This window comes from Camelina sativa, chromosome 9 (assembly GCF_030686135.1).
Source record: "Camelina sativa cultivar CO46 ecotype springtype chromosome 9, ASM3068613v1".
NCBI lineage: Eukaryota > Viridiplantae > Streptophyta > Magnoliopsida > Brassicales > Brassicaceae > Camelina > Camelina sativa.
In genome coordinates, this window is record NC_141888.1 from 26,858,345 (window position 1) to 26,874,465 (window position 16,121).

Below are 16,121 nucleotides of genomic sequence, written 5' to 3' on the forward strand. Positions count from 1 at the left end.
CCAACGGGGGATTTAAGAGAGGTTGTAACTGAAAAGAAGCAAAAAAATAAATCAGAAAAATCAAAATAATATAAGAGAGCCTCTTAATTAGTAGACTCGTTTATGGAATAAGAGACCATACGTGTCACTTATGGGTTGGAACAAAAGTAGAAATAGAATTTTTTTTTTTTATTCCGATCGAATATTTCTTCCTTTCATATCTCTCTCTTTCTCTCTCGATCTAAGTCCAAAATTCACAAAGGAGACTGAATGAAAGGGCTATGGAATCAAAGGAGATTGGGGTAGGAGGAGATCCGATGCAAAGTTTGTGATTAAATCTGCGGATGGGCAATCGGAGGTTGTTGAATCGACTCCGAGATTGAATCGTTTGAGATTTGATTTTGGAGTCGATTGATTCGGATGAGATTGAAGCTATTGGAATCGGAGGGTAAACAAGTGTGAACTTTGGGTCTGAAACGATATGGTTATGATGCCAATGATGACTTTGGGTCTCAATCTAAGGTTTGTTTTGTTCCATAATTGTTTCGGTTTGGTTCTCTGATTAACTGTTCCGAGCTAACTGTTCCGAGAATTGAAGCATTTTCATGGTTTTTTTTTTTGTTGGTTAGTAATCAATCTTAAGAACAGAACAATAGACATTAAATTTTAAGATCTGATTCTTTTTGTTTGAGAGAGTCTGAGACTGAGTTTGTTAATTTGTGGTGTAAAAAAAAAGAATGGCTTGAAGCTGGGAAGTTGCAGAGCGTAGTGTTAGTCATAATGAGCAAAGCCACTGGTGAAGTCTTGGAGGAGGTGGAATTTTCGGATTGAGACTGATACTGAAGTTGTTGACAAAGGGCTAGTGTGTTTTCTTTTTCTAATCTTGGTGGTTCTTGTTTTCACTTGTGTGTTAGCTCTAATCTTTATGGAACTTATTACTTCAGTGTGCTTGTGCTGAGGGAGAAAAGTGATAAGGAGATCATGAGGGAGATTCAAGCTATCATGAGACAGGTTGCTTCCAGCGTTACTTACTTGCCTTGTCTTGATGAAACTTGTAAGTACCTAATCATTTTGACACTTATTTGGGTGTATTGGGCTTTCTTCTTCTTTTAATTGCATATGTCTTATTGTTTGTGTTTAGGCGTGTTTGATGTATTGGCTTATACGGACACGGATGTTTCAAATGTTTCATTTTGACACAAATGTTTAATGTATTGGCATATACAGTGGTACAGGATCTGTAGGAATTGAAGCCATCAGTCGAAGATGTTCTGTAGGAATTGAAGCCATCAGTCGAGGATGTTTCAAATGTTCTACAACTAAACTTGGAACACACTGGGTTTGTTGATGCGTCGGTTATACACACTGCTCCAGTCGAAAATTTCTTGGAACGTGCAGATAAAATAGTAGGCATGTCTTGTCTTTAAGATGTTAAACAGTTTTCAGTTTCATAACTTGTTATTACTTGCAAACTTCAGCTTTCTTTTGTGTTTGTTAAGATTATTCTTTACTATCAGGCAAGGATTGAGCAAACTTCAGCTTTCTTTTGTTTTTGTTAAGATTATTCATATTTCTATTTTAAAATTTTAATTAAAAAAAAATTCAAATTAAGAGACTCAAAATTAAAACCCACCATTGGAGGACAAAATTTTAATTAGGATTCCCAAAGTTCTTATCCTACTAAAAGTACAAAAGATATTAATTAAAAAATTTAAGAGCTCCAAAAATATAAACCCCCTTTGGGGATGACCTTACATAACATCTTCTCCTATGTTCCGACCCGGATCCGGAAAATTTTAATTTGTTCTTTTCAAAATTAAACCCGACCCGGACCGGACCCGAACCTGGAAAAAGGGGTTTTACCTGTTTTAAAATTAGGTCACCCGCAAGAAACCCTTGTCGACGTTTCTATTGCCGGTGATTTCGTAGTTCGCCGTTAGACGGAGAGACAAAGTAGAGAGATTTCGCGGAGACGGTGTTGTTTAGAATGGCTGATCGAGAGAGAAGTGGAGGAGATAGCAGCAGCGAAGAGGAAGATCCCAAGTGGAAAGCTGCAATCAATTCGATAGCCACCACCACCGTTTACGGCGCCTCCGCCGCGAAACCCGCAGCTACTCAGACACGTGAAAACGGAGATTTTCGTCTGAAACCTAAAAAGCTAACACATGGACAGATCAAGGTCAGTCATTAGATACTAAAGAACTTAACCAATGCTAATTTCATCTACATGTAGCTCTGTTGATGGCAATTAGATTTTTATTGGGCTATTGACCACAGAGTTGATTGTATTGGAGTGATTAGTGTTTTTGGGTGCTCTTGGAACTCTGTGTTCTTACTATTTTTTCTATCCCTAGTCTGTGTTCATTGTTGGTTAGGTATTGCTTTATCGAGTTAAGTATTGTTTCTGATTAAGGTAAGCTTGAAAACAGGTTAAGAACCTTTTGAATGAGATGGTGGAGAAGACTTTAGACTTTGTGGAAGATCCTGTCAATGTTCCTGAGGATAAACAAGAGAATGACTGTGGAGTTCGGTTATTTAAGCGGTGTGCAACTGGCATAATCTTTGATCATGTAGGTTAGTCATCACCGCTTGCTCTCTTTGGAGACTCCATATCTGAAAATCTTGAATCGTATTGTTATTATGAATCCGTTGAGAAACTTATACTTTCATGATTTTCTTGTATAACCAGATGAGATTAAAGGACCTAAAAAGAAGCCTAATTTACGCCCTGACAGAGGACTTGAAGGAAACTCTAAAGAGGTTGTTGTTAATCTTGTTTTTTACTTCAAGCATTGTTTTGTTTTGAACCGATGATGAATCTGTCAAAGCTAATTTCTTTCTTGTTTTGTGTGGTTACTGCAGTTTAAGAAACGAATAAAATCAATTTCTGTTGATGGGTCGGATATTTTAACTTCTGCTATGGAAACGGCTAAGAAAGCTTCAGCTAGATTAGAGGTGAAAGAAGCGGCAGCAAAAGCTAAAGCTAAGAAAGAGGAAGAGAGAATCGCAGAATTGAAGAAAGAAAGAGGAGAACAATGGTTACCTTCTGTTGCAAGGATAATGAAAAAGGAAATGAAGGTAAGTTATACGTAAATTCTCATATTTGTGTTTCATTCTCGTCTTAGTTAGTAACACATCAACTTAACAAATCTCGCTATATATATATATATATGCAGCGTGAAAAATATGCGAGATATTAGTCTGCAATGTCGTGAAGATCCATCGAGCTTTCCTTCTTTTGAACTTATTATTAGTTTTGGAGTCTCATTAATCGAAGAAGAAACACAGAATCATTCACTCTTGGCTACAAAACTTTTATTAGTGAAAGAAGGTTACGAAATTTTTTGTTATGTAGAGTAGAGAGAGAGATTATTTGTTCTTGATGTAGTGAGAGTGAAGTTCTTCAGAGATGTTGCCATCATCATCATCGTCTTTGATCCAGACGAAATCTTCTAACCCATCATAAATCTCCTCGACTGCAAATGCATTTTTCTTGGCTCCTTGTTTGTTGGATGTATACAAAGCCTTCTTTATTCCTTTGATCAGTCTTTTTCCGAGACTTTTCTGCGGTTGCGGTTGATGCGGAGATGCTCGTGTTCGTTGGAACGTCGTGCTTAGGTTTGAAACCGATCCTCTCTCGCCTCTATGCGTCTTGTTTACGTTACTCGGTTGATGAAAACTAGCTGATCGAGCAGAATCCATCACGCTTCTTGACCTCGACTCGATGATGATCCGTTCTGATTTCTGCTTCTCTGATTCTTTCGATAAGAATCTCTTCATCGCGTCGAGCTCTTTCTCCAAGCTCTCGATCCTCGAGCTCGTTGAATTCATCGCAGCTCTGAGCCGACAGTTTTGCCTCGCGGCTGTATCTCGCTGCAGAAGCGAACCGAGCGTCACTGAGGAGTCTCTCGCGTCCGCAATCTCTCGGTGTCGGCCTTCAACAGGAGGAGCAGTAGAGGCGACCGCAGCAGCAGCCATGATCGAGTGGCGCGTGTTTAGCTGCTCTTGCAACATGGCGCGCACGATAAACCTCAGGGGCATTTTCGGGTTTTGAACAGAGTGGAGTAGTAACGGCGGTGAGAGTTTGTCACAGTCTATCGAATTACATATCCGAACCTTCTCTTCCTCCGTTATCTCTCCGTCATGTACCTACAAAAATTTCCAGCCAATCATTAGATGACACGTAACCTAATCAGTTAAGATTTAATTTAAATGACGAAACTACCTTTTACCTTGACATAAGCATCAACGACTCTGTAGAGCAAATCGTGACGCGGGAACCGCTGCTGCACGGCGTCGGCGAAGATGCTAAAATCGCCGGCGGGAAGTCTGACGGCTTCCTCGAGAAACTCGTTAACGCAGTCACCGTCTCCGATTTCCGTCAAAGCTTCGACGCATCGTCCGACCAGAAACGCTGTCGTTTCGGACTCCGGAAGCTGAAGAAGACACGAGCGGAGAACGATCTGAATGTAATCAACGTTGACGAAGACGACTCGTCGGAGATAAGACTCAGTCAAGTTCCTCAGACTCTCTCTTCCTCCACCGTTGTCTCCTCTTCTTACAGCTTCCGTCGTCATTAGAAGAAGCTCGACGGCGATTCTTAACGAAACGACATTGAACGGTGTTAGTTCGACGTGAGCGCCGTAACAGAAACCGGCAATTAACGAGAACGTTTCAGCCGTTATGTTTAACGGCGGTGAGAGAGTTAATTCTTTAACGCCCGTTAGGTGGCGTTTTAAATAGCCACTCCTTGTTGACAGAGGATCCTATGGGATAAACAATAAACACATCACATAACCTCCCCAATAAAAACCAAACCTTTTTTGCCTATTTCCAATAAATGTGTTCATCTTTTAAAATTTGTAACAAATATACAATTAAAAAATACCATGAAATCGTTGATTTTTTAATATGAAAAATGAAAATATGTTCGAAATTGACAAAAAAGAAAAAAGTTTGAAAAAAATGTGTAACCTTGTGAAGATGGAACCTTGTGCCTCCCACATTTACGAACACATCAGGTTTTGAGTTATTAGCCAACGACCTGAATAAAAAACAAAAATATATAGAAAATAAACATTGTAGCTAATATATTAATTAACACCCAAAGAAAAAAAGGAAAAAAAAAAAAAGAAGAGAAATTACAATGTGGTAAAGATTTGGTAATTTACTAAAGAGGAAAATTACCATTTATGGACTCTAGAATCAAGCTCCATGGAAGGAGAAGAAGAGAGATTGATACGTCGTTGATGATGATGAGGAGAAAGAGACAGAGATGATGAAGAAGAAGAGAAAGAGGAATTAGAGTGGTCGACGACGTAATCTTCTTCTTCATAGATCGTATCTACAAACCCTAAGTTTGTCCATCGCTTCATTGTCTTTTTTGAGAAAGAGAAGAAGATGAAAAAAGAATGAGAATAATATGGTGTGATATCTCTTAAGAAGAAGAAGAAGAAGAAGAAGAAGAAGAAGAAGAAGAAGAAGAAGAAGATTCGAAATCGCCGGTTAGGTTTTGAGAGAGTAAAGAAGAGAAGGAAAGATTGAACAGTAAATAAGGCAATAAATGTGAGAGCAATATGGGAAATAAATGGATTTGTTGTGATCGTTATTATATGCGTGAAAGTCTTTAAATGCGTTTTTTCCTTTTTCTTACACCATATCAATAAACCTTCTTACTATCGTATAAAGATGGACCACGTCCACATGTGTTACAAATGTACATATTGGTTCTAATCTAACATTCAAATTTTTCACGAGATTTCAACTAGGTTTAAATTAGCTTAAACTGTTGTGTATATATAGTAGTACTAGCCATTAAGTCTGATTGGACTTTTTCTTACTTGTCGTTTGTAGTGATAACCATGGATTGTTTATATCAATTTATTCGTACAACCCATCCTTCAGGAGATTAGTTTGATCGGGCCTATTCAAGACATATAGTCCACACTTTCCATGTCATGACACTCATTTTTTCTCTTCATAATTTGTCATATTTTCATCCAACCTAGCTAGTTCTTCATATATCCTTTACAACTTCCTTCATATATTGAAATTTTAGGAGTCTTTGGATGTAAACAATCCTTTTCGTAAATACGTTTCTCAATAATCCGGACATATCTCTGAGAGTTTTGGAGATCATGTATGTCAAACAGTATTATAGCAATTAAAAAAAAAAAAAAAAATTACAATGATTCAATTATGCTTTCCGGTCCAAAGAGAAATGAAGGGTTTGGATCGAAACTTTTTAGATAAAAAAAAAAAAAAAATCATGTTAGTCAATAACTGAATTGTATAAAAAGTCATAGTTTTCTTTTTCTTGATGATGTGTTATCTTATATGTGTAGGAACTTCTTTATACAGTATTGTAACTTTCTGAATTAATTAACGAAGATATAAGCTACATACAGTATTTCATAAATCATCCAAGCTTTATGTTTTTTTTTTTTCTCTTCTTTTCACCAAAATCTAAATTGCATGATATAAAAAAAAGCTTCTCTAAATTGCATGATACAACTAGTCAATAATAACATGATACCAACCATATACCCATGGAATCGCTTTGTTTTATGACTATCCTCTTCCGTTAAACTTGATTGCATCTAATAAAAACTAGTCCAACTGTAATTATCTTTCACTTTCTTCTTCTTGTAATTTCTCTCCCTCTATTTCAAATCACATGAGAACTTATTCTGGGCCAAAACTATAGTTTATATAAACTCAGCCTAAAATATTAAAATCTGAAACAGGCCCAAGCCCATTATAAAAGAAAGCCCTAATTTCCAGTTAAACCTAGCTCGACTACAGACTATATAAGCTTCGTTAACACTCTACGTCTCTTCCTCATTCACTCGAAAAAAAAACCCTAGATAGATAGAGAGACTCAAAACCTCCCCCGGCGGCGAAAATGAAGTACAACCCAAGAGTGACCTCTTCCCGTAGGAAGAACAGGAAGGCTCATTTCACAGCCTCATCAAGCGAGAGGCGTGTGATAATGAGCTCTCCTCTGTCAACCGAGCTCCGTCAGAAGTACAACGTCAGATCCATGCCGATCCGCAAAGACGATGAGGTTCAGATCGTTCGTGGTACCTACAAGGGACGTGAGGGCAAAGTTGTCCAGGTGTACCGTCGCAAATGGGTGATTCACATCGAGAGGATCACAAGGGAGAAGGTGAACGGAACCACCGTGAACGTAGGGATTCAGCCGTCGAAGGTGGTGATTTCGAAGCTTCGTCTTGATAAGGATAGGAAATCGCTTTTGGAGAGGAAGGCTAAGGGACGTGCCGCTGCTGATAAGGAGAAGGGTACCAAGTTTACTTCTGAGGATGTTATGCAGAACGTTGATTAAGTAAGCAAAAAACAAGATTTGAACTTTTTTTTCGAGAGAGAAAAAGGTTTCATCTTTTAGTTTATTATTATCAGTCGCTTCTTTATGTTAAGTTTTGTTTCTGGAATGTTATCACTGTTTCGTTATGGTGTTGGACATGAGAAGACATGTTTTGATTTTGAATATTTGAAGTTTGATTATGGAGTTTGTCTCATTTTCCCATTTTTGATGTAGTTTGGTTTGTTTGGTTGAGGTTTTGATGAATGTGGGTTGTTTGATTGATATTTATGTGGAAGCTATGTTGGTTCTCTGTGATTTGATGAATGTGACTAGGTTAGCTGGTGGTTTAACGATTACTTGTTGAATTGTGGGTATCTTAGCTGAACTATTCTAGATTGGTGTTCTTGGTTTAAGGCTGTTAGAATTACATTTTGAAGTTCCATTTTGATTGTGGTTTTCATTTGAAACATATGGAAATGACGTCTTTGTGTGTTTCGAAAGACATATCAATTCGTCTCTTACATCACAATTTCCAAAAATCTTGGTTTTCTTAGTTCGTTGCTTTGTGTGTTTTAGTTTGGAATAATCTTTGTATTGTGATGGTTTTCATTTGTAATTTCGGATTGGCGCAACTCTGAAATCGTTTCATTTCTTTGTATCACTTCTTCCAACAAAACCTTATCTTCTCTAATAGTAAGCCGAACAAAAACAACTTTTAAAAACAATTCTGCAACTCTTGAAATAAATTATACAACTGAAGAGTTTTGATTTTGAAGCTCACACCCCTATATTATTATTTCTACCCCTGGTTGGTCTCGTATCCTTTCTACTACAACTTTTGAAATAATTCTTATGAACACTTATACAATTAAAGAGTTTTGATTTTGAAGCACAGATACGAGTGACATAACTATTTCAATTAAGCATGAGCTCAAAATAAAAACCAACTTCGAATAAGAATTATCTGATGACAGACAGTAGTAGATAACCTGAGGAATTCATTATGCAAAAAAAACGACAACAAACTCAAGTCTAAACAATGGCATTCGAGAGAAAAGGGTAATGTTCTATTGGTGGTATACTGGTATGTGTAGCTCTTCAAGGTTTAAGAGCAAGCAAGAGACCGAACCTTGGGTACTTGTCTAATGTCTTGGTGTCGAAATCACCTGAGATAGTCACTATCGATTTCGTGAGGACCTCATGCTGCAGAAGAGCTCCAAGCTTACCGTTACTGTTCAGCTTAGCTTTCACATTCGTCAAGTGATCAACCGCATACAATCCACCAACAGTTACTGTGTTCTCGTTCGTTGAGATTTTCCTGAATACCTCTCCAACTACTGAGCTTCTCTTTGACTCATCTAGGTGATAAAGATGAGAAGCTTTAATCGATTCTCCTTTATCTCCCCTGAAAATTTTCCAAGAAAAGATTCACCAGATCATACAAATTAACAGCTCAGTAAAACTTTGATCAATAAGAGCTTTTTTAGTCTTACAGTATTATGGAAGCACATTGATCAGGCTTTGTGACACTGATTCCGACGTTGTACTTTGTGAAAGTTCGAGATGTGGTGTCATATCCAGCTTCAGCACCAAACGAGATAGTTGGTGAACCTAGCGTGGCTGTTACATCAATTAGTGGGTTTTGTTGTAAAGCTGCAGCGGCTGTAACTGTTGCGTGATCATGGAAGTATTGGACCTCCAGCTGTAAATATCATAGTAAGGCTTTGTATTCAGAATGCTGAAGAAATCATTATAACCTTATTAGGTAAAAGAACTATAGATTATATTACCTTACTTGAGTTGTAATCAGGCACTTTAAAGGAAGCAATGGCTTTTGTCGATGGGAGGATCTCAGTGAACGTGATGGTTGTCAGAATCTGGCCAAGTGAAAAAAATAAAAGAAGAGGTGAGAAACATGGTTTTACTTCTTCCAAAAATCAAAGTTGTTGAGTGAATAATGTTAGAGACTATACTATACATTAGAATCAGTGTCGATTTTGACATCGAACAAAGCGTTTCTGTACTTGTACTGTGTGGCAACACTAGCAGCATGTACTAATAGGTTGCAACCAGCAGAAGATAAGGGTCAAATAGGTTGCAACCAGCAGCAGAAGATTCTTCAGAGCAGTGGAAGTAAGAGCCTATATCATAAAAACAGCAGAAGATAAGGGTCAAATAGGTTGCAACCATTTTTTAGTATTATATTCATTCTACAACAAGATCCATGTGCTTCTGAAAAGCCACAAATGAAAAGACAGAAGTACATGCCAATTACTCCAAGTCACAGATGAATCAGTCTCAGGAGCAGAATCAAAAGATACAAACCAGATTGACTTCTAAATTCACTCCATAACCAAACTACTAAAGACTAATGCCATCCTAAACTTGCCCTGTCTCTCAGAAATGCTCAATAATTCACTCGCTGGCCAAAACATAAGCTACGAATTCATAAAAGCGAAAACAGAGTATCTACGAAGAACATGAATTTAGATAACCCAAAACGTAGACACATTGTGAATTAGGGGGGACTTACGACGCCGGTGATACTGTTAGTGGAGATACTGAACTTCTGATCGGTGCTGTAATCTCTCGTCAACAGATCTTAACACACACACACAAAGAAGAGAACACACAACACAAAATCAGAAGCATCAACACTTGCACATTAACGCACTAGCGAGCGTCTCACTACATGGCGATTGGCGATATCGACAAGAAATATAAACTACTGGAGATGAAGAATGGGAGATTCTGATACCCCGATGTCGGCGAATAGTCCCGGACCTTTACTCATGGTGTCTGGTGATCGGAGTCTCGGAGAACCCAGTTTTTTTCTATTACTTTAATAGTTAGATAGAATGATTTGTTACAGTTTAACAACCAAGGTTTCGTGGTGTAGTTGGTTATCACGTCAGTCTAACACACTGAAGGTCTCCGGTTCGAACCCGGGCGAAGCCATCTCTTTCTTTTTAAACTTTTTATTTCTCTTTTTCTTATTGACGAGAGAGTCCATTAGACTTTTAAGATGGACTCATTTATCTAAACCAATAGTGGGAGGATAAACATTATAGTTTCTGCGTGAACATTTTTTTTTTTGTAAAAATTTGTAAAACACATGCATCCTACAACAACACTAGAGACCAATTTCGATGTTTTTCTAGAAATCAGACAATGGTACTGATGGAGATTGTGAGAAGACATAAACAACATCATTAGTTCATTACCAGAGTGAGTCAAGACAACCCAACCTGATATTGTCTCCAGAGATGTCCCAGACATATATATAAGTGGCAAAATAAGAAAAATGAAGTCTGCTCCACATTAAACACAGAAAATGTTATTGTCCAGTTTTCTAACAATTGCTTTAAATATTATGGTTTCTTCTGGTCCTGCTCCATATTGAGATCCTTGCAAAATTGGACTTAGAGGTATATATAGGTGATCTCTGTATATTTATTTTCATTTGACGTCGTATTTGCATGACTTGATATATTGAAGTATCAACATTTTCCAAGGCAAAGCTACTGAAACATTATATTAAGAGATCCGCTGAATTATATTCTTCTAAAGAGGTCAAAACAGAACACTGGAAAAAGGATCGTATGAGGGATGTTCCAAAATCCAAACTAAAAGCCAATAGAAATATCTAATAAACCATTCTTTCACATTCGTAAGGTTTCTCCCAATTGCAGATCTAATAAATAATTCTAAATCACATGAGAATACTAATCGAGTGTCATTTATACAAAAATAATAATAATAATAATAATTTAGTTGTAGATTTTTTTAATCCATCTATATATTATTATGAGAAAAATTACATTTCTCAAATTTTTAATAACTTAAACTTTGAATTTATGAAGAAAAAACATAGTAAATTTAAAACATTTTGAAAAATACATCTCTCTGTCACTAATTTGGACTCTTTGTTACTCAATGGTCCATTCTAGAGCACTAAATATCATCATCCCATGCATGCGTATGTATATCCACTTCTTGTCTATCGAACTCAAATTCCTCCGATCTTCATGTGTCATCTAATTATCTCCTCTTTATTTCTCTTATCAGATCTATACTAAATCGGGATAGAAAAAAAAAAAACATGAAAGAAACAAAAAATCAAGGAATGCCAAGTCTCTAGACGAAATATTTTTAAAGATCACAAATTCTTTTGGTTGTATAAATAAAGAAAATTAGTTGCTTATGAAGTGGGTGGTGTCACACACAGCCATGTCGCCTGACCCTTAAGAAAGTGTCTCGTACCGTCTATTTTAAGTCTCCACCAAATCGTACCAGTTCCACCATACACAACTAACCACGTGTCCCCCAACCAAAGAATCTAACCTTCGTCCAACCAATGAAAAATTGACAGCTCGTCAACGACCCAACGCCACACATCACAGGTGAAAAGATTCGCTAACCTGGCCTAACCTTTAAACTAACTCCGAAGATATGGGCAAACTCAAAAACTCCCATCTAACACCTGTCGCATGTTTATGCTTTCCTGTTTTTAGTTTATACCTTCTAATAGTATGATAAATTTATCCTCTCAAAAAAGTCAATTTTGTGACTTAAAACTACAAAATCTATAAGTTACTGTTATTTTTTTACAATCATTTTTTTACAATAATAGTTATATTATTGTAAAAAGTAGTATGTGTGTGGATAGATGTTTAGTTTGAATAAAGTGTTTTTAAAATTGACAATTCGGATAATAAATCCTTGCCAATTAAAAAAAGGAAGAAGAAGAAGAAGAAATTGAATTAAGCTGATCAGCTCATGATTTGGACTGCTACCTATCGACAAAATTGGCACAACTTTGATAAGTACTTTAGTTTTCCATCTTTGTGAATGTGTTACTTTTTTCGGCTTTTCAATAAAGTTTGATGTTAGACTCTTCTAATAACATATATATAGTTTACATGATTTTTTTTTCCCCACAGCACATAATTTTTAAAATAGGCATTCTTAGATTACGCATTATTAGTAAGTAAAGCCGGTGGCCACTGAAAAGATAGTTTTTTCCAGACTTTGATGTATATTTTATTTTATAATATTTTCCTAGTTTTATCAAAAGATCAATCCAAAATAATATTGATGATCATATATTCATCATATATGTTAGTGTTGAGAGTAGAACAGCTCGAAAGCAAAATAAAGAATTATAAAATTTAATTAGTAACATATGTACTATATATATGAACTTGAGTATCTCTCTCATCATCATAATTAACCGGTTTAATTACACCAACATAACTGATAAAATTAACCCCAACATAAACTTGAAGTCCCATTTTTTTTTTTTTTTGTCTTTTTCTTTACATATATTGGAATGGATTTAGTTCAATTTTATCTCTCTATATATAAAATAAAATAAAATATATATGAAAATTAATAAAGATGAAATAGTAGGATGAGATATTAATGGTATGGAGAAATAAGAGAAGAAGCACCACTTGATCACTTAGAGCCCACGTTCCCACTCTTAATCACCCAAAAATTAAAACAAAGACGTGCTCACATCTCATCTCACTCCCTCACCAGCTCACTTCACTCTCTCCATCTTTTTTTTTTTATAATCATCTCTCTCAATCATCATTTTTGATCAAAGAAAAAGATCACACCATATGGCTCTCGACACTCTCAATTCTCCCACCTCCACCACCACCACCAACGCTCCTCCTCCTCCTCCTTTCCTCCGCTGCCTCGACCAAACCGAGCCCGAGAATCTTGAATCATGGACCAAAAGAAAACGCACGAAACGACACCGCACAGATCAATCCAACCCTCCTTCCGAAGAAGAGTATCTCGCTCTTTGCCTCCTCATGCTCGCTCGTGGCTCCTCCGATCATCACTCTCTACCGTCCGATCATCACTCTCCTTCTTCTCCACCGTCCGATCATCAAAAAGATTACAAGTGCTCAGTCTGTGGCAAATCTTTCCCGTCTTACCAAGCGTTAGGTGGACACAAAACCAGTCATCGGAAACCGGTTAGTAATAATAATAACGACGACGGTAATAATAACACCAACGGCTCCGTTACTAATAACGCAAATATTACTAGTAACGGTTTGGTTGGTCAAAGTGGGAAGACTCATAACTGCTCTATATGTTTTAAGTCGTTTCCGTCTGGTCAAGCATTGGGTGGTCACAAACGGTGTCACTACGATGGTGGTGGTGGTAGTAACAGTAACATGCCTAGCCACGGGTTTGACCTGAACTTACCGGCTGATCAAGTTAGCGATGGGAAAAGTCAACTCTCCGACGACGAAGTTACAAAGTCGGTGTTGTGATTATTATTATTATTATTATAATTTTTACCGATCGGGCTTAGCTAGCTAGTGATCGATCATTAGCTGAGTCTTGTGTAATGAAAACGATTGGAGTGGACTATTGGATTATTTTAAATTTCTATTTTACGTATACGAAAAGATAAAATCTTCAAATGTTTATTCGTTGTTGGTTTTTGTTTATAGAAAGTAAAAAAAAAAAAAGAAAAAAAAAACAGGGAAATATTTGGATTTATTCTTAATTTTGTTTTGATAAGAGAGAATAATAATAAAAGCTACTATTTCTTGGAAATTTCCTATTGATTTTTTTTTATTTGTTGAATTTTTCATTTACTACTTCCGCAAGCAAAGGAAACACACTTCTGTGAATCTGTCACTCCCCAGCTTGAAGTGATCTGTTCCTAAGGATTTAACTATTCGACTAAACATTTTTAATATTTAAATAATAAAATTTTCTATTTTGAAACGTAATTTGATTAGCAGAAAATAGTATTAATATTGGGTTATGTTAGTATTAATTATTGTGAGTAGTGATAGATCGGTTAGTAGTACCTAACGAAGCTAATCCTTAAGTGTCTTGTCGTCTTTGATTACTATTATCTTTTGATTGGTTGGCACACACACTTCCCTCCACGCTTAAATTATTTTTCTATAGATCTGTATTATTTCGTTTTCACGAGTTTTACGAGTCTTTTAGGATTTATAATTTGTTCCGATAAGAAAAAATATCTTACACGTCCAAATCGATCCCAGTTCTTTATGTGTCTTCTAAGAAAAAGAGTAGTTATGCATCCCCAAAAAAAATGTGGATATTGGGTATTCACTAAATTAAATGCCACTATATACAGACAAATATTTTCTGTGACACCAAAAATTGATTTTTATAAGATGTTTTCTAAAATATAAGGGGCGGGGGGGGAGGGGTGTATTCAACTTGACATTTTAAGTGATTTGTGTGAAATTTACAAATTCTATGTTATTCAATCATGGATTTTAAAAAGTCTATTAAAATTCACTGTTATTGAACTGATGATTTAAAAACAAATTCTATGTTATTCAATCATGGATTTTAAAAAGTCTATTAAAATCCACTGTTATTGAACTGATGATTTAAAAATTTACTTTAAAATCCATTAAAATCATTTGTTATTGAACTGATGATTTAAAAATCTACTTTAAAATCCACTGTTATTCAAAACAGTTTTGTGGATTAGGATTTTAATAATTTTTAGGATTCTAGAGGATTTTAGAGGATTTGTTTAGTTAAAAATACAGAAATCCAAATCTCATAGTTTTAGGTGGGATTTGAAAGAATTTTACAGAAAATCATATGAACTTCCCTAAAATCTATCAAAATTCTAAATTTTCTAAATCCCATCAAATTCTCTAAAATCAAATTCTCTAAAATCATAGTGTATCGGTGTACATAAGATTGGTTAAATTAAACATAAAAAATTATAACTATTAAAATTAATCTAGCTTAGGTTTTGGCTTGGAAAAGACTAAAAAGGAAAATGATATTTCGAAAATAATGAAGGCAAAAAAAAAACATAATAGCGCACTAGAAAATCAAAGGAAAACTATGTCGTACACCTTACATCTTATATAAACATGTGCAAATAATTAGTATAAACTTTGGTCGTTTTCCCATGTTTTTTCACGACTGTGTTCATATTGTTAAAAACTTGAAATTTCACAAATTTGGGCATATTGTAATTTGAAATTTAGTAAGGCCTTACAAGAATGTTAAAGGCCTAAAGCACTCCAACGTTCCAATGATATCCAAGGTCCCGTTGAAATGGTGTTAATGTACCAAAGACTCATTGTTTGGAGTCTTTGGACCATAATAAAAGTGTAATATAGCCCATAGTGATAGTGTGTCCTCTCTTATAGCTGAGAATATATATATATATATAGCCCAATTATATTGAAATCAGAACTCGATGGAGATGTCGAAGAAAAAATTGAAAAAGTAGAACTCATCGTAAAACTTTGACAATCAAAGAGGAAATGTTGGAGCACTCAATAAATGCCATTTGTGGAACCTCTCTTTCATCCATTTCTTCTCTATCAAACAACATCTCAATAAGTGTATTGAACTGTAAAAATAGTTTGTCATGCATTTTTTCGCTTTCATTACAAAATAAAGCTAATTAAAAACAATATTTGTTAGGAATAACTTCAAGTCTCCAGGAACTATATTTGTAGAACAAAGGGAACAAATCAAAATTTGTAATAAACATGTATTATAGGATTCAAAATAGAATAATTGCTGTAAATAGTTTTTAGTTATGAAGTAAAACACAATAAAACCAATAGTTGACTAGTCGAGGTAGCGTCTAAGCGTCTGTTTCGAACATTTTGTCGACCAACTTTGTGGCGTTTAAGTGTGCTGAAAATGTCTAAGCAAATAAACCTTAAGAACCCATAATTAAGTTCAACGAATACTTCTGCGTTCTTTATTTAGTAATTAGTACTAATGGAGTGAAGTAATTGGGTGAATAAAGAATTATATAGAGATGGCTGCA

General features: G+C 35.7%; 4 protein-coding genes, 1 long non-coding RNA gene, 1 other non-coding gene and 1 pseudogene across 9 annotated transcripts; 5 read left to right on the forward strand and 2 right to left on the reverse strand.

Moving 5' to 3' along the window:
- Positions 1–102: 102 nt before the first annotated feature.
- LOC147938829 (uncharacterized) lies at positions 103–1,512 on the forward strand. Of its 3 annotated transcripts, none has more exons than XR_015566309.1 (4): positions 103–501; positions 716–841; positions 924–1,033; positions 1,207–1,512. It is a non-coding gene; the product is annotated as an uncharacterized LOC147938829 (long non-coding RNA). The 3 variants fall into 3 exon arrangements; XR_015566310.1 differs by having other exon boundaries at positions 716–837; XR_015566311.1 differs by having other exon boundaries at positions 180–501; positions 1,121–1,512.
- A 224-nt stretch (positions 1,513–1,736) lies between these two features.
- Positions 1,737–3,478, forward strand: LOC104711517 (uncharacterized). Of its 2 annotated transcripts, none has more exons than XM_010428216.3 (5): positions 1,737–2,158; positions 2,409–2,553; positions 2,669–2,739; positions 2,842–3,057; positions 3,156–3,478. In XM_010428216.3, the coding sequence occupies exons 1-5, from the start codon at positions 1,967–1,969 to the stop codon at positions 3,177–3,179; spliced, it is 648 nt and encodes a 215-aa protein (XP_010426518.1). In that variant the 5' UTR covers positions 1,737–1,966; the 3' UTR covers positions 3,180–3,478. The 2 variants fall into 2 exon arrangements, 1 of the variants encoding a protein (XP_010426518.1); XR_015567085.1 differs by having other exon boundaries at positions 1,848–2,158; positions 2,409–2,549.
- On the reverse strand, positions 3,216–5,601 carry LOC104711518 (BTB/POZ domain-containing protein At3g49900-like). The gene is made up of 4 exons (XM_010428217.3): positions 5,167–5,601; positions 4,954–5,023; positions 4,212–4,745; positions 3,216–4,128 (listed from the first exon to the last, which is right to left on the reverse strand). The coding sequence occupies exons 1-4, from the start codon at positions 5,352–5,354 to the stop codon at positions 3,349–3,351; spliced, it is 1,572 nt and encodes a 523-aa protein (XP_010426519.2). The 5' UTR covers positions 5,355–5,601; the 3' UTR covers positions 3,216–3,348.
- A 1,195-nt stretch (positions 5,602–6,796) lies between these two features.
- On the forward strand, positions 6,797–7,525 carry LOC147938830 (large ribosomal subunit protein uL24z). The gene has a single exon (XM_087465979.1). It carries the CDS (start codon positions 6,884–6,886, stop codon positions 7,322–7,324), a length of 441 nt encoding a protein of 146 aa, XP_087322105.1. The 5' UTR covers positions 6,797–6,883; the 3' UTR covers positions 7,325–7,525.
- A 680-nt stretch (positions 7,526–8,205) lies between these two features.
- LOC104711520 (mitochondrial outer membrane protein porin 2-like) lies at positions 8,206–9,386 on the reverse strand (the record flags this gene model as incomplete). Its single annotated transcript, XM_010428221.2, has 4 exons — positions 8,206–8,708; positions 8,797–9,005; positions 9,094–9,180; positions 9,282–9,386. Coding segments are annotated over 4 exons (708 nt in total), but the record flags the coding sequence as incomplete, so codon positions are not given.
- Positions 9,387–10,187: 801 nt separating this feature from the next.
- On the forward strand, positions 10,188–10,261 carry TRNAV-AAC (transfer RNA valine (anticodon AAC)). Its single transcript has one exon. It is a non-coding gene; the product is annotated as a tRNA-Val (tRNA).
- A 2,506-nt stretch (positions 10,262–12,767) lies between these two features.
- LOC147938832 (zinc finger protein AZF1 pseudogene) lies at positions 12,768–13,755 on the forward strand (annotated as a pseudogene).
- The last annotated feature ends 2,366 nt before the right edge of the window (positions 13,756–16,121 follow it).

Bases quoted from the DNA above. Each gene is read 5' to 3' on its own strand.
- LOC104711517 (XM_010428216.3), top strand. From the start codon at position 1,967: ATGGCTGATCGAGAGAGAAGTGGAGGAGATAGCAGCAGCGAAGAGGAA. The intron at 2,159-2,408 runs GTCAGTCATTAG...GCTTGAAAACAG, and splicing joins TAACACATGGACAGATCAAG to GTTAAGAACCTTTTGAATGA. The intron at 2,740-2,841 runs GTTGTTGTTAAT...TGGTTACTGCAG, and splicing joins TTGAAGGAAACTCTAAAGAG to TTTAAGAAACGAATAAAATC.
- LOC104711518 (XM_010428217.3), bottom strand. From the start codon at position 5,354: ATGAAGCGATGGACAAACTTAGGGTTTGTAGATACGATCTATGAAGAA. The intron at 5,024-5,166 runs GTAATTTTCCTC...TTTTTTATTCAG, and splicing joins GATTCTAGAGTCCATAAATG to GTCGTTGGCTAATAACTCAA. The intron at 4,746-4,953 runs GTTACACATTTT...TTTATCCCATAG, and splicing joins CAAGGTTCCATCTTCACAAG to GATCCTCTGTCAACAAGGAG.
- LOC147938830 (XM_087465979.1), top strand. From the start codon at position 6,884: ATGAAGTACAACCCAAGAGTGACCTCTTCCCGTAGGAAGAACAGGAAG.